At 39.0% G+C, this 17,340-nt stretch overlaps 1 protein-coding gene across 1 annotated transcript; it reads left to right on the top strand.

Moving 5' to 3' along the window:
• The first annotated feature begins 466 nt into the window (after window positions 1-466).
• tbx4 (T-box transcription factor 4) lies at window positions 467-16,665 on the top strand. The gene is made up of 8 exons (XM_026297660.1): window positions 467-610; window positions 1,018-1,112; window positions 8,730-8,849; window positions 10,966-11,113; window positions 14,457-14,609; window positions 15,047-15,135; window positions 15,349-15,584; window positions 16,010-16,665. Exons 1-8 carry the CDS (start codon window positions 467-469, stop codon window positions 16,663-16,665), a joined length of 1,641 nt encoding a protein of 546 aa, XP_026153445.1.
• The last annotated feature ends 675 nt before the right edge of the window (window positions 16,666-17,340 follow it).

The raw sequence follows: 17,340 nt of genomic DNA, 5'->3' as shown, positions 1-17,340 counted from the left end.
TTAATTATATATAGTCAATTTTAACATTGTTATTACTTTTCTTCTAAGGCAATGTAACTTTTTCACAGTGATTATTGTAAAGTCATAATTATATATACTCAATAAAACTGTAAAGGAATGAAGATAATGTAGACTTTGGAGTTCCACAATTTATACTTCCACTCCTGGTACAAGGTTACTACTACGTCTCATTTAAAAACAGCACTGCAACAACATAGTCTGTCCAACATGCTGCATTCATACTTCAATCTATAGGTTGGTTATACACTGGGCAAATGTATTTGAATAGAATTTGACAGCACCAAAGTAACCAAAGTTCTATGGCAGTACAGATTTATTTGCTTCGGAGAGTCTGCATTATATCCTAAAAGTGTCACATGCCAGGTGTGATGTACAGTGGACATTTCTCTATACTTTCTCAGATACTCGTCCCTGACAGCTGAGTATTTTTTCTAATCCTGCAGAGATGCTGCAGGAGAGGGGTTTAACTGTGACGGATGAATGTATGAGCCGGGTCCAGACCGGCGTGGAGACAGATCTCCTTCCAGACCAGTCGCGACTGGGCCTATCCACAGCTCCTGCTGTTTCCAGTTCCAGTGAGCCTGAACAGGTACAAATAGGGACCCAATAAGCTAAACACACAGAGCTGCTTCTTATGACTACAGTGTGCAGTTGGTTGAGTTATGTATTGTATAGCTGGGATTGCATTAAATACAATAACTGTTGATTGGGTTTTTAAAATTACACATAAATCTGATCTTGTTTGTTAGCAACATCAAGTGGAAAAAGAAATGATTCATTGTTCATTGATGATTATTTTTTCAACTGTTCAGAATAAATTGACCCGGAGTGGATTTTTAAATTGACATTAACAATAGACGATTTTTCTCATTAGTTGATTTATATACAAATTACATTAAATTACATTGTTTTTCTGTTGATAGCCTAGTTCTAATAGATCGCTGCGATGAGATGGTTTGTGTTGAGTGTAACAAGGATTTCCACTGTCTTTCTTAGAGCATTGAGAACATTAAGGTCATCCTTCATGAGAGGGAACTGTGGAAGAAATTCCATGAAGCTGGCACAGAGATGATCATTACTAAAGCAGGCAGGTTAGTAAAGCACCAACTGCCCCATCTGTCAATAGGTAGCCTACAGTCCAGAGCCAAAAATGGGATTCTCAATTTTCAAACATTAGTCACATTGTTGTTATGGTTTCATGCAGATGTTGTGTTTCTAATGTTTTGAATCCAGTGTTTTGCATGTGGTAAGAAATTACCAGAAATGTATTTGCATGTGTGCTTGTATCCTAGCATATCTGACCACTTAATTCCATTATCAAAAATGACCTGAATCATGGAATTATTCAGACCTTCTACTTAAGTAAAAGCAGCAGCACCACTGTATAAAAATACTCTGTTACAAGTAAGACCCATGTTTAAAATGTTACTTAACAAAACGTATGCAAATTTGAGCAACATAATTTACTTAAGATACTAGAGGTAGAAATATTTTTTATGCACAATGGCCCCTTTCAGAGTATTTTATAATAATCTATTCTATTAGAGTATATTTTATAGGGTTTTTATTGTTAATTCATTTACATCAAATCAGACTCAGAATCATCAAAGTTGAGCTCAATGTGCATTTTAAGTACCTTGGGGTAATATATAGAAACGCATAAGTTTATAAGAAATGTTTTATGTGTAAAATCATAGTACGCAAAGTCACTAAAGTCAGATAAATGTAGCCGAGTAAAAAGTACAATAATAAACTCAGAAATATAGTGCTATATAGTAGAAGTATGATATAGCAGGAAACTAAAATACTCATGTAAAGAACAAATACCTCAAAATTAAATGCAGAACTTCAATAAATATACAGTGTTTTTTTCCTTAACTATTGGTAATAAGAAGAAGAACATAATGCAACACATCGTTTCTAGAGTTTGCTCATTATTAACAGTAATGTAATGCTTGAATAAGTCTTCACTCTAAGAAAACGGTTGTACTGGATTTTTATTAAGCTGTCAAAAGTAGCAGAAAATGTTTCATATGTTGTTAGGCATAGAGACAATATATTAACAATGGGCTATATTCTACAGCACAAAAATGTAACATTTGTGGAAATTTACAGAGGATGTAATAATGAAATGATGAATTCATAATGCAAAATGACCATCTTACCTTTCTGTTTACACAGCTAATTTAGATAGCTAATAATAAGGTATAGCAGTTCTAACCTGGTCTTTCAGGAAGAGGCAGCAAGTTCCTGCAACAGTGCCTACATAATTGAAAACACAAATGACTGCTCGGCTTGCTCGGTTTAGTGCGACCTGAAGATTACATAGTGAGGCCTTTGGACATTAACCAGTGAATGAGTATACTCTCAAATCGACCTTTGCCTCTCATTCCTCATGTGGTGTTTTTTTTTTTTTTTCTAGTAAAAAAAAATGGAAAAGGTCACCATATTTTTCCTTTAATGCCACATATCTGTAAGAGATGGGCTTTCCCTTGTCCATCTGATAAAGTGGGCTGTGAATCCTTAAAGCCCTTTGAAGGGCTGTGCAGTCTAGCTATGCAGCTGTGCTGGGAACCTGACTTGGTTTACCCCCAGTCTGGAGCAGACACGATGAAGGGTGCAAAAAAAAGCACAGTTCAAACTTCCGAAGAAAGGGCTCTGAAAGTGGACACACACTAATTGATATCAGACCAGACTCTGTTATTTAGTTATGTTACAAACAGTACATGTAGAGCTACTTACCTTATTAACATGCCAGAAGCTATATGGTAATCCTGAAACCTGTTCTAGCAAGGAGCATTTTGTAGTAGCCCAGTAAAACATAGCATTGCATTATATTAAATCTGACTAAATCTGAAGCTTTTATCACTTCAACCAATCACGGATAAAACATTCCAATAAAATGAGTAGCATGTCATATAGATCAAACAACGAATTGTCCACAAAGAATAATTCAAATCAGACTCATTATTCTGAAGTGCTCTCAGTTTTAACAATTAACTACTGATAACTTTTTAATTCTGTCAAATATTTAGTTTCAACCACAACAACAGTGACAGTTTGTCCTGGATTCATCAAACATGTGAGAGAGAGAGAGTTAAATATTTGATGATTTAATATTCCAACAATCAATAGTTGTTAAAGTTGAGTTCTGCTGGTTAAAGGGTGGGTACATATTATAGATACTTTTGTTTTTAACAAGATGTTTACTTAATATTGGTTGCAAATGATCTTTTGAACAGTAAACACCTGATTATTTTATGATTTATGAGACGGGGCAGAAATTCTGAGGAAAAATGGGTCTTATGAAGCAACAACAATTTAAAAAATGTTTTAATACACGTCAAATCCCATTGTGCAGTAGTAGATTGTAATGAGTCTGAGCAGTTACAATTTAGTAAGTGGTCATTTCCCCTAGTTTTACCATGCATTTCACCATCTATCATCATGGTGGATGCATGTTGCACAGTCTATCCATGGATTTCAGTTTCTTTAACAGGAAGAGCAACAGAGCAGGTGTAGAGATGACCTCACTGCTGCATCTGTATGGAAAAACGTGGTTGTGTACGGCTCCATTTTCGACAGGAGGATTATGTTCCCAGTCATATAATGATGTTCATGATGGGATGTTGAAACCAGGACTGTGAGACTGACAGCTGCTGCAGTTCCTTCAATACCCGCAGCTGCTTTATCAGTTCCACTGTCACCAGCAGCTTCTCTCACTGCTGCTGCTCACGGATGCAGCTCAACACACGTAGCACTTACTAACTTTTGTAATATCAGTTGTTAAAATCCGTAGATCAATCTTTGCATTTCTGATAAATATGCAACTGCATTAATATTATGTATGCTAGATCAGTCCAGGCTGGATGATGTGTAAAATGCCAAATTTTTGGTATATTATATATATATATATATGCACAACTTTTGTTGAGAAAAGAATAATCACCTTCTCAGAAATCATTAGCTGTTTTGTCAGAAGCAATGGATGTACAGTATGTATGGACGCATGGACAAATATAACATTACATTTATTAAGGGCAGCTGAGTCACCAGGTGGAGGTCCCAAGTGAACAACTGTCACAATAGAGAGCAGAGTTCACATCCACAGTCACATTGTCCCATTTTATCTGTGGGTAAACCAGATTATTATCTTCCCCTAATTTTAACCAAGTGTGAGAGTCTAAACACAGCCATAAAAGTGTTTGCTAATGGGGATTGTCCTGCAAGATTAGATATTTTGGTAGAAAGCAACTCTTTTGTGTATTGGGCATGAGTTGAAATCATGTAGCCCAAGCTGAACTACTTACATTATGACTCAGATGCACATGTTTACTGAGAAACGGTAAAAGGTAAAGATTGAAATCTGGATTTTAAGGATTGATACAGAATAGTTCAAAAAATTGCAAACAATCAGAAAATTTATATTCTTTTATCAGTTTCAAGTTAAGACTTATTACTTAATGCAGGAGTTTAAGTTCAAGACTGAATTGTTTTACAATAGAAACCACTTCACACTGAGGTCACATAGATGCTGGAGATAATGAATCTGAGTCAAGAAGGTTGTCCAGTCTATCTTTTTTATCAATAATCCTGGAAAAACTGCTTACAACAGCATTAGCATCGGCACAGGGTGTTGGCCAGATGTTTTCTAACTAGCTGCGGCGGCTGATTTCTTGGAACACTTACTAGAGACAGATTTACAGAATAAGTGGTTTAGCTCTGTTGTTTATTTGCCACTCCCTCATCATAGGTTGTATTTGTCTCATGTTTCAAGCAATTCAGTCAAGTATTTTTTTTCTTCTCCGACTGCATTTTTTTGAAGAAATTAAAGGCCTGTAGAAGTAAAGCTAGAGTAAAGCTAAAGTAAAACTTTAAGAAATACCAGAGCAGAAATCTGTTCTCTTGCCTTCCAATTGTTTTTGGAGTGGGGTCCCAACCATGATGTAGGGGCTTACATAACTTTCTAAATATGCTGAAAAACCTTCTGCCCTCTTGTTTGGTTGTCTGGTACATTCTACTGAAGAGCTGTGAAATTATCAATTGAGCCCTTAAGAAAAATCTGAACAGAACCAAAGGGGTATGGATAAAATTCCACATTACAAAAATGACTGGTCTAGTGTATGATGCGGCAGAAGAAACTGGCTATGTTGTTCAGTGTGGACCTGACAGGTCAAAGGTCATATGAAAAAGGAGTGATGGCCAGGCTAAAGTGGCATTGTGAATCTGCAGTGTTGAGTGTGATGTGAAAATGAAGCCTGTCAGAATGAGGGGTGGATTGGACATTTTGTAGCCGTGTCAAAATGTTAAGTGTTATGTGTATAATTTTAAACACTGCCTGATAAATTGACTGTCCATTTAAACTTCAAACATTGAGGATTAGATTTATTTTATGATGTTTTCAGCTGGGTCTGAAAGGAGCTAAAATTCTGCACTGAACTGTACATTTGTGTCTATTTATTTATTTCATACCACAACAAAATGGTAAAACTAATAACACAGTTAATAACAGCAGTTTAATATAATTCAAATTATTATTTCAATTTTTTTTTTTACAGTGACGCTTTTAATAGTACTGTGATGCCTTTGGGCGATAAAAAAACATACTGTAAACCTATCACTGGGAACGCAGATGTGTTTCATAGACATGGGAGAAGAACTGATAGTTCATCTTGCTGGTTGTCAAAGTAACACAACACACTAGTGCTCATGAGTTTTCCAGGTGTGTAGTAGTCAGAGATAACAAATGTCAATAGCAAGTAATGCTTGAAGGTGATGCAAATACTTTACATTAATAATGAATTATTCCTTGAATCACACACCACTATACAATGTTATTACAAGCTGCATATGTACAGTACATGTAGGGTTATGAAATAATATTATACACTGGGCAAGTAAAAAAAAAAAAAAGAAAAAGAAAGAAACCCTACAACTGGCAACTTTATCAGCATGATTTTGAATGGTGCCGTGAAAAAAACATGGCTTGTGGATCCACTGCTGTAATGTGTGAGGTAGTCAGTGCCGGGGCAGCAGGGCAGGAGATACAGATGCAGAAGAACCAGGCGCTCACCCTGGGGATCCCACAGTTTCCCAACACTGTGGGATGAAATGAGTTCAGTTCACTCCTGTGCAGCACCTAACTGAGCCTTGAGGACTTGTTATTGTGAGTGTCATTGTCCAGGCCTAATCCAACCCCCTCAAAGCACCGAGCACAGCTCTTCCCTCACTCTCCTGCTTTGTACACAGCCCGTCAAAAGTGCAGCGGTGGGTTGATAAGAGGAATCTGGCGCCCACAATAGGCCGAGTCTGCGAGGCTGTAGCGCTTCATCATCCCCCCCCTTCCCCCAATACTCTTTTTGATCTTGCCGTGGTGCTGGAGATTCCCAGAGAGGGAATGGATCACTGGAGGGCCTAAACATGTGGGATTGTTAAGAGAAACAGCTGGCTGGGCACAGACACCCTGACACTGATATCATACACACACTTTCTGACTTCTATTTCTCATGCTCCCCATATATATATTTATTTATTTATTTATAAATAACATAGCCAGTTGTGAGTGTTTTTGGCAATACAAAATAATGTTAGTATTGTCATAAAGCAGTCCCCCTAAATAATTTACATTACAAGGAAAACTACCCCATTATAAACAGTACAGGTAAATATTGTAAATAAATATTTCTATCATCTCTCATTACATGTGCTGCTGCTAACAATACTGATATCAGATATAACAGATATAAGGGAATTAGTAATTATTATTCAATCATCAATTTGAACTCAAAATGTTTTCATGTTGATTGAAAATGTATGAATGCAGTCTGCTGTGCCTTGTGCAATGTCTGATCCACTGCGCAGTCTGTTACCCTGCTGGAAAACCAGCCTACTGTCCCTTTGCAAACGCAATATAAAGAAAACTGGTAAGCTGTGCTGGATGGACAATCCTAACAACAAAAAAGACTGAAAATTGGAGGAAACATTTCGGACATCATTCAAAATAAATCTTAGATGAGGGCTGCTTGCTGACGTTGAGGAATGCAACATTAGTTTATTTGCTAGTATTGTTCCATGGTGTTACAGTTTCTATATCAGATCTACTACCTCTTTAACATAAATAAATAAATAAAACCACTGTGCCGTACACTATTTATTAATTCATTAATACACTAAGCTAGATGGATGCAAATCAATAATGTGTCCAACCAATTTCATAGCTTTCAGAAAAAGACCATCCCACCATACTCCCACTTTTGTCATTAAACATGGTCAGATGGCACGTCATACAATCTAGTTTGTTTGCCACAAGCTAAGACAATAACAGTATTTCTGAGCATATTGTCGAGCTAAGCTAGCTAAGCTAAGTCTATATAGAACCAAGGCACATCAGTCCTGTTTCCCAGGATAGACTCATATGAGGAATGAGCAGCAGCAGAGCCCATCAACTACGTCGTAACAGCCATATTATACAAATCCAAGGGCCACATGTGTTGACACAGGCCTCCATCTGCTCTGTCTGTGCGCTACGAGTGGAGCCAGAGATGAGCAGTGGTCTGTTTTGAATGTTCCTCTGGATTAACCCATCTTTCAGTGAGCATGATACCAGGACTGATCTCTCCTACTGATTGGATTTGAAGCGTAAGAGAGAGATTTAAATTACCTGCCCTTAATCCTTGTCCTCTTTCTCTCTCTTATGTGAGGGAGTATTTACAGTAACATGATCAGATGGTGTCAGGCGCAGTGAGTTTTGGAAGATAGGCATTTGCACCAAATAGGAAGTATGAGGATGGGGGATAGCATGCAGGGCTTTCATGAGTGTGTGCTTGAATGTTTGAGCATGTTGCCATGGGCAGCACCCACAGATAAACTGCAGACCTTTTTGACTGCAGCCTCTTGAGCAATGACAAGCCGGCTGTCTAAACTGTTGTCCGATCTGTGGTGCCATTAAAAACCACTTAGGGCTTTATAAGGGCGTGCGGAACCCTTTGTGAAATTTCCTTTAGTGCATATGGGGCAAAAACGTCTTCGGGTTCTCAGAAGAGGTCAGGAAAGGTAGCTCCGTTCATGTGTTTTATGGGCTTGACTGCTGTATTAGCATATTCTGTCTTTTAGTACCACTGCATTTAAATAATGAAAGATAGAGTGTGTTCCCATACTTTTTATGGTGTCTCCATACATGTATGAGAGGATTTGATCCTCTTTTAAATGAATGCCTGCAGGGAGGCAGACACTTACCAAGCTGGAAATGTGAAGATTTTGACAGTAGGACAATATCATGAAAAGCTTTGGCATATAGGTCTTATGCTGTAATATCCTCGTTGGGTTATCTGCGTAGTAGTAGGTTTTATCCATTTAACAATCAGGAAAAGGTTATTTCAGGTTTCAGAGCATACTTGTCTTTCAGTCCCATGACCTCTGTGGGACCTTGTTCAAATCAATGCTTTAGGAACTGCACCGAGCCTATAAGATCTTCATGTGTACTATCTTTGATAATACTAGTCTTATTCTACACACACTGGGAGACCTTCTTAAGGAGATGATCAGTCCAGGTGACAAAAGCAGTTTTTTTTAGACTGTGAAATAAGTTACATATGAAAAAGCAGTTTATTTTTATGGAAAAATATATCCTATATAATCCTTTTTTAGAATATGGCATACTGCACAATATATACATGCATTTCTAACAGCTTACCTAATCTTTTTAACAGGAGGATGTTTCCTAGCTACAAGGTCAAAGTGACTAGGATGAACCCCAAAACTAAGTATATCCTGCTAATTGACGTTGTCCCAGCTGATGATCACCGCTACAAGTTCTGTGAGAACAAGTGGTAAGTTTGTGAGATCGTAAGTGAATATGGTTTGGTGTTGCCTCAAAGCCTTTTAAATGTAATCATACTCCAATCATTAGCGGCAAAAAAAAACTGCCGGAGTCAAAGTAAGACTGTAACTTTTGAAAAAAAAAAAAAAAAGAATATTTCCTACAAACAAAAAACTGAAATTCAATATAGTCAGGGGTTTTGCTGCTACAGCCTAACTTAGTTGACTATGACCAGAAGCTGATAGCTGCTGTTAGACAATGTGAGCAAACTTTAAATAGACGTTGTTATATAACTGAAATTACTGAGACAGTTCAGTGACTTCATGATTGCTCTGTATTGTATATCAATAAAGAAAAAAAAAGTTTTTATTACAAAAAACAGAGGTGAAGCAGAAGCAAAGTTTGTTGTTTTCCTGCTTGTGAACCCATTCCACTCAGTCAAATCACCTCTAGGGTTATCACCCTGGAGAGCCAGTGTCCTCCTTGATTTATCCCTGCCCATCCATCTTCTGATTGGCTGAACACACCTGATCCAGGTAATCAGCAGTGGGTAGGGCAGGGCAGGAAAACAAGCAGGACATTGGCTCTTAAGGACCAAGGGTTGGCTACTGCTGAACTAGTGACTATTGATAATGAATTCAATACAAGTGAGTCTCTTGGGACATTTCAGAAAAATTCAACATGCTGTTGTCTTGCATCTGTCACCTATGAGCACAGTATGTGCAGTTCTGTAAAGGTTTTAAAGTTGTGGACTAGTGTAGTTATATGTATGTATATGTGTTCTAATCCCCATTGCCTGACAAGAAGATTGGTACTGAATGAATCTTCAATAGGAAGGAATATGTTCAGATTGTCGAGATCAAGTTTTAGTAGTCCTTTTAGCTGGGTATTCAATATAGTACTTAAATTTGCCCACATAGTATCAGTAAATTTAGTAGTAAACTTTGTTGCTAGTATGGAATTTCAATTTAAATATTTTTCCTTCCTCCTGCAACAATCTTTGTCAGAAGTTGCCATAATGTTGGATGTTTTCTTTTAAGGCACCTTAAGCTTTTACACTCATCATTCACAACCTCAGTTCACAAAAAAATCAAACATAGGTTTTGGAGTTACTCATGGCATAAAATTAGCAGTTATTGTCAACTAGTTAAAAACAGTTCTCTGAAATGAGCCAAATTAATAATACTTTTTATTATTTAACAATAGGAATTAGCACCATATGACTGAATAAACACACATTTAACCTGATTTATGGCTGAAATTTCGCAGATGTCGCATTTCTGTACCTCTGTGTTATGCTTGATTAACAGTTGTTTGAAAAATTGCTCCTTTCCACCTCCATCACTGGCAGATTTTACTGCACATATGCTCCACTCCACTCTGTGTGGAAGTGACCAGCTCAACTTCACAGGAGACTAGAGAGACCTATGTACAGCTCTATAAAATAACAAATAAGGATCAGAATTAGGTGGGGTTTATTTTACCCAGTGCTAATCCTTTAAACTATGATCGATCTTAATCAAATGCCAACTTTTTTATAGTATTAGTGCATAAAGTGTCAGTATGTGCTGCTTCAGATTGCTTTTTATTCTTTTATTTCAGATGTGAAACAGAACTGACATGGTCTGATAGCTATTTGTTACTGCAGGCCATCCTATAGCTTCTTACTGCAGGGCACTGTTGTCAAACAGAATTGGTTGGGCTCCAATTCTCCAGCTGACCCTGTATCTGAGCCATCCATCCATCAGCTTAACATTAGAGCTGGCACTGCCTTTCAGCCATGGGTGGAGAAAAATGTTTCGTAAGGAAGAGCTGAAAAGATTTCAAAATGTCTAACAGACATATATTAATTTTACAGCCGTTTGCTGATCTTGTGGCATGGCCTGCTGTTGGCGGGTTCTGGTGTTCCTCAGCAACACCTTGGAGAAGCATAATTAGTAATGATGTTTTAGCAGGGACCAGTGGCTTCCAGTTCAAAGGGATTTAATGCTGTGGGGGTTGGGAGCAGTGGTGTTCTATGCCTGTACACAGCTAAACAGTAGAAAAGACTAATACACTCCAGATAAAATTATTTCCACTGGCACTTGAAAGCAGCTCCTTTTTTCTCCATCTCAACGTGTTTTTAGGATGGTTGCTGGAAAGGCAGAACCAGCAATGCCAGGGAGACTCTATGTGCACCCGGATTCCCCTGCCACAGGAGCTCACTGGATGAGGCAACTTGTATCATTTCAGAAGCTAAAGCTAACAAACAATCACCTGGACCCTTTTGGGCATGTGAGTACCAACAAGAAAACTGGTCAAATCTAACAACAAGGAAATTCTAAACAGTTGTACAATTGTGTAACTTAAATATCACTGGCTTCATATGGTTGGCATGTGGTCCATAATAACCTGAATGAATATTTAAATTAATCACCTGTTGGGCTCAAGCTTGTTTTTAATGGACTTACAAAACAGTGCTGAGAACTGTTGCTGTGTTCCCAGAACTGGTGAGTAAAGCACTAACCAATTGTAATGATGGACTGGAATGAGCTGCTACATTCCCATATCTCTCCAATACATCTGGTGACTATCATCCAGGCTAGGAATCACAGACCAAAATGCTTAAAGAAAATCTCTGTTGTAAAAAAATATAAAGATGTCCACATGCCTGGAAAAAACTCAAACATCCCCATATGACATTAGAATTTCATGATTAATGTTAATGTTAATAATAAATCTTACACAAAGATTGCAGTGAAAAGTGTCTGTGAAGCTACAGCTGAGGTGAAATGTTTAGTTAATATGTACAAACAGAAAAGCCATGAAGCATCAGTGAGAATGGAGGGAATAAAAGAGGATGCAGAGGAGGGTGAAGAGTGTGACTGTGGCAGTGCTCCCCAGGGGAACTCTGGGATAGCTTGTCTGAAGCCATCCCATCAATGGATGGGCTCATTAGGTTCATAACCTCTCAGATCAGTGGCAGGGCCTGCTGTCAGACTGAGTTGAGTGCCTGGCCAGTGATAAGGGCGAATAATGAGGACCTAGCAAGTTAGAGGCCAGACAACGCCCAGCCCAAGAGGTAGACAGGCAGTACTTCTCAGAGAAGAGTGAAGGAACCCCATTCATTACTAAGGATGCCCATTAAATAATATGTAAAAATGACTGATTTACCATAGTTCTTACTCTTTTTTGCTGTTACTACCCTGTATGGTGCTGATTATTGTAGAATTCAATGCAAATCAACACACACAATTTGTAACACACCATTGTATTTGGACATTTCAAGGTTCTCTCACAAATGTTAGTGAGATGTCCAAGAGATGTTCCAAGAAATCTACACTTCAATAGAGCTGATGTTTCTCAAATTAGTGACTGGGTGAGATAATCACAAAGAACCATCCAGAGTCAATGATCATGAAACTCTATCCAAAATCTGAATGCTCATGTTGTGTGGTCATTCAATCCAGCGTTCAAAAGCATGGCATCAGTATTTGTCAATACCACCCTTCACAACTTACTGCAATTGCTAGAAAAGGTGTGGAGGTCAGAACGGTTGGGGTGGTCGATGTGTAGCAAGTTTGATTTCACACAAGTGGCCAGAATTTGAATTGCAACTTTATTTGTTATTAAAAAAAAAAAAAAAAGACAGCTAAAGTTGACCCAAAATGCTGTGCAAGATAAAAAACAAAATGAAACAGGAGTAAAAAGCATGAAAGTATACAATACACCATAGAACTGATCAAATCGAAATAAATAGAATCAATAAAATCAGATAAATAATGTCAGCATCTTAGATTGTGTCAAAGGCCAATGAGAACAGGTGGGTTTTAAGAAGAGATTTAAAAACAGGTAATGATCAATGTCCATTTAAGATTTCAAGGTTGGCATATTCTGCCAGAGGTCCCAGGTTTACAGGGGCTACTAGTAGTACTGGGTCCAAACACCAACACCTCAGTCTTTAAGTTATTAAATGTAACAAATTCACAGCCATCCAGGCTTTAATGCCATTTAAACACTTACTTAGTGAAGTGACAGAAAAACCATACTTCTTTTTAAAAGGAACATCGATTTGACAGTCATCGATCAATCAATGTCTAGGACGAAACATTTCACTACTAATTCAAGTAGCTTCATCAGTCTAAGGTATGAAAGCTGGTATGGAATTTCAAATGTATCCTTCAGGTTGGTTTCACTCAACCCTTCAAATAGTCACCCAGGAGTCACCCTCAGACAAGAGGCAGACAGCAGAGCAGACAAAGGTCAAGAGAGAGCCTCTTGTGCACCAGCGAGTAGCTTATCTCTGTCTCCAGCCTGCCTCAGCAGCAGGCACATGTGATTGCAGGTCCATCCAGTGTTCAGCCTGAGTCCCACTCCCTGTGTCCTCTTCAACCTTTGCTCCTCATTGGGAACCCCCTGGAGGAGAAGGGTCCTCAGGGGAGTGTCTAGCAAATGAGGATGGGAGTTGAGGTGCAGAGATTGATGCTTATTGGCCTTGACAGAGCAGGACTAGTGATGGCCCTGGCCTCCTGTTGTTAATGCTTTGCTGAGCTCAGCACTTGGCTGCAGTGAGCAGACTGATACTGATAGTGAGCCAACCTATAGCCACACTAAGCATGCTGCGTACTCCCACCTCTACTGACATACAGCACTCAGACTACACATCAAGTGTGATGAAGATAAAAACCACAGCAAAACTATTCACTGAACTACTTTGTACTTGAATGGCTCAATTTCAATATGGAATTCAGCACAGATTGTGAGGTTACATGCATGGTATGCTGTGAATTTGAGCTGAGAGTTATCCTGAAATCCTTAATAAATAAAGCCTTGGGGTTTCACTGGGACATTAGCAAGTGCTTGGGGGATCCCTGCGGCCCTTCATTCATGTTTTTAAGAATGAGGTAATGCAAGTTTTTAGTGAGGGAGAATCGTATAGTTTATAGTGTTTTTGGTTACTGCCACAGTCATGTCATGTGGCATGGAACATGTATATGTGATATCAGTGGTGAATAAACTTTATTGTTGCTGTCTGACATTTAGTTCTGGGTCTATTAGAGTAAAAAATGATAATGATAAAATGCAACAGTCAACAGTCAAGTTAAAATTGATGTAAGTATAGTATTCATGTACAATGACTATAAAATTAGACAGAAAACAGATCCTCACAGATCACCTAATATGAATATTCAATATACCAGTCTAAATAATATGTTATTTATCCTTCTAGGTGATGATGCACTATCCAACAGAATTTTACGGGTCAGCTACAGTCCAGCCATGTTCTTCTAGATAACACAATTTGATTGTTGTATAAGTCTATTAGTATTCAAATTGAGATGCTGTCACAGTCACACTTCACTACAATTTCAGCAAATGCCCACAGCAAAGGAGACACAACTGGTCCTAATAGAAGTCATTAGAAGCCACAACTAGCATTACTGTGCAGGGGATCTTATCCTATTGTCAGTACATTTAGAAAACAGGAACTGTAAAATATCAAGTGTTTATTGTTGATTTACCCTTTAAGCCAGTTGACACGTAACAGCAGCTCATACAGTATGTACTATGCCATACTGGTTTTTCTTGCTACCATGAGTTTGAAATTCAATGTGTTGCCTTCTCTTCCCCTTCCTAGATCATCCTGAATTCTATGCACAAGTACCAGCCCAGGCTACACATAGTAAAAGCAGATGAAAATAATGCCTTTGGATCCAAGAACACTGCCTATTGCACTCATGTGTTTCATGAGACAGCCTTCATCTCTGTTACCTCCTATCAAAACCACAAGGTACAGCAACTATCAATACAGAGGAAGCTTAACTTTGAGTATTACAAATGTATTTTGTAACTTTTTTTGGACTCAATTCGTGCATTTATTCATATTTTAGTATTTTAGAGTAGCTTGTCTATGATTAAAGTAAATCAGGTTTTACTAAGTTGAGAGTGTGAAGGGTATTAAGGGTTTGTAGATTTGTAGATTAAGGATATTCAAAGGAGCAAACCCTGCAAGCCATTTCAGATAGCCCAACTTGAGCCTGCTGCTGCATTGATGACATACAGAACCATACTGCTTTCAGTGTGTGTGGAGTACACAACTTGAACCGCAAAGCTATGCTGCCACTGCTGCTGTCAACGCTCTATAGTTGAAAACTGCCGGTGTTCCTCTCATTTCTTCACCTATGGTTTTGCAGACATGAAAATTTTAATGAAATACCATTTTCCTAGATCACTCAGCTGAAGATAGAAAACAATCCATTTGCGAAAGGATTCCGAGGTAGTGAAGAAGGAGATCTGCGTGTTTCAAGACTACAGGGGTATGTTTACAAAAAGAGGGACTAGGACAGTGAAACTGATCCCATACAACTGTTTAGGACAGTGGAGATATCTCATAAACATGATTATAATAAATCTGTTCTTTAGAAGCATTTTTGGTGTCTGGATATAAAAGTCAACTTTGTCCCCTCAAATAATTGTGTTGATTTGATTTGTAAGCATGACAAATAATTATCGTTCTTTCTGATGAATAGGAAAGAATATCCTGTGATTTCAAAGAACATGGTTCGCCAGAGGGTCATCTCTTCACATAGTCACCTTGCAGGGAAGCTGGGAGCAGGGGTTCTAACAGGAAACCCTCAGGTCTTGTCCTCTTATCAGTATGAGACTGGGGTTCCTTTGTCAAACTCAGACTCCCAAGATCCCCTTTCAAACCACTTTCCTCAGAGCAGAGATCCCAGCCTTTTATACCACTGCTTCAAACAAAGAGGTATGTCATCATTCAGCATCATGTAGAACTGCACATATTCTGACATGTCCAATAAGTCGACATTTCATTTAAAAACAATACAGTTAACACTGTTGCCTCACAGCAAGAAGGAGTTTGCATGTTCTCCCTGTGCTTGCGTGTATTTACTCCAGGTACTCTGGTTTCCTCCAAAGGTCCAAAAACATGCATGTTAGGTTGATTGGTGACTCTAAATTGCCCATAGGAGTGAGTGTGAGTGTGTGAGGTTGTTTGTCTCTATGTGGCCCTGTGATGGACTGGTGACCTGTCCAGGGTGTACCCCTGCCTTTCACCCAAAGAGAGCTGGGATAGGCTCCAGCAGATCCCTGTGACCCTGGTTAAGGAATAAGTGGGTATAGAAAATGGATGGATGGATGGACAATGCAGTTAACTATATCATTTTGCAGATAACGTCCGACACCTGGAGCTTGGATGTAAGCGGTCATATCTGGAGACATCATCTGCAGGCTCAGAGGAGCATTACTTTCGTTCAGCTCCCTCCTATGAGTCGTCCCTACTGTCTCATCCATTCTGCACAGAGGCAATCACCTCTAGAGAAGCTTGTATGTATGGTAGCATGGAAACAGAGTCTGGCTCTGGGGCAGGGGACACAGATGAGCTGACCAGTTCTCCTTCATTAAATTGCAACATGTGGGCTACGGTGCAGCCTTACCCTCGCTATAGTGTAGAGGGTGTCTCATACCAGCCCTTCACAGCTCATTTCACCAATGCTGCCACGGTCACACCCGTGGTACCACACCCCACGTCATCCATGGTGTCAAGGTCGCAGGCGGACTTGTGTGTCTACAACTCTGCTTCAGTCCAGAGAGGCGTGCCCATCATACCACCATCGTCCTCCTCTTCTTCCTGCTCTCCAGCTATCCCAGCATCCAGAGACAGGACAGGCCATCCACCTCTGTACCACAAGAAGCCAGGGTCTCCACTACGGTCTCACAGAGATTTCTCAACCTATGCCACACAAGGTGCTATATCCATCCGGGATCCATCATATCAATACCAAGTGGGGCTGAGCAGTGCAGTGACTCACTGGACTGATAGCTAATGTGGCTCAGTGGAGAAACTTGTTCTGGCCAGTGAACAAATCTAAAATTACGGTAATCAAATTTTCAAATCCCCAGTGTGGGCTGCTAATGCCAAGAAATGGTAATGAAGTGCAGCCACAGCCATTGCCAAATTCCACCCTAAAGCCACTTACATCCACAAATCCTCACACACTGACAGATAACAGTGTATGTGGTGAAGAGTGGCTGACCTCCACCTGCAAATCTGTAGTTTCTGTAATATAAACCTCTGATCAGATAAAGATAATCAAATGCAAAGTACTGGTTCGGACAGCACTTTAAGTGTATCAGAAGGAGCTTTAAGCTTAAGAATAGTGTTGAAGTTTGCCTGTGAAGTGCAACAATGATCCCAGTTAGTTAAGCTGAAGCAATAATATGGATAACGTTTATTTAAAAAATAGATAAGGGAAAATTTGTAGATGCTGTCTAAAGGGCTGCACGGTACAGTGCAGTAGACAAATGACAGCCTTCCAGGGAGAAATGAGCACTGAAGGTTTTATCATTACATACAGAGCTCCACGTCCACAGAACAAGTTCATAGTATAAGGCTGGAATAATTCTATACCTTTCATTTCATCAACAAACCTAATGAATTCACCAAGTACGTTCTGACTTCCCTACCATTTATGTGTCTCTCAGATCCAAGCCCATTCCCA

The sequence above is a fragment of the Mastacembelus armatus genome, chromosome 13, assembly GCF_900324485.2.
Source record: "Mastacembelus armatus chromosome 13, fMasArm1.2, whole genome shotgun sequence".
Taxonomy (NCBI): Eukaryota; Metazoa; Chordata; class Actinopteri; order Synbranchiformes; family Mastacembelidae; genus Mastacembelus; species Mastacembelus armatus.
This window is presented reverse-complemented; position numbering and strand designations above follow the sequence as displayed.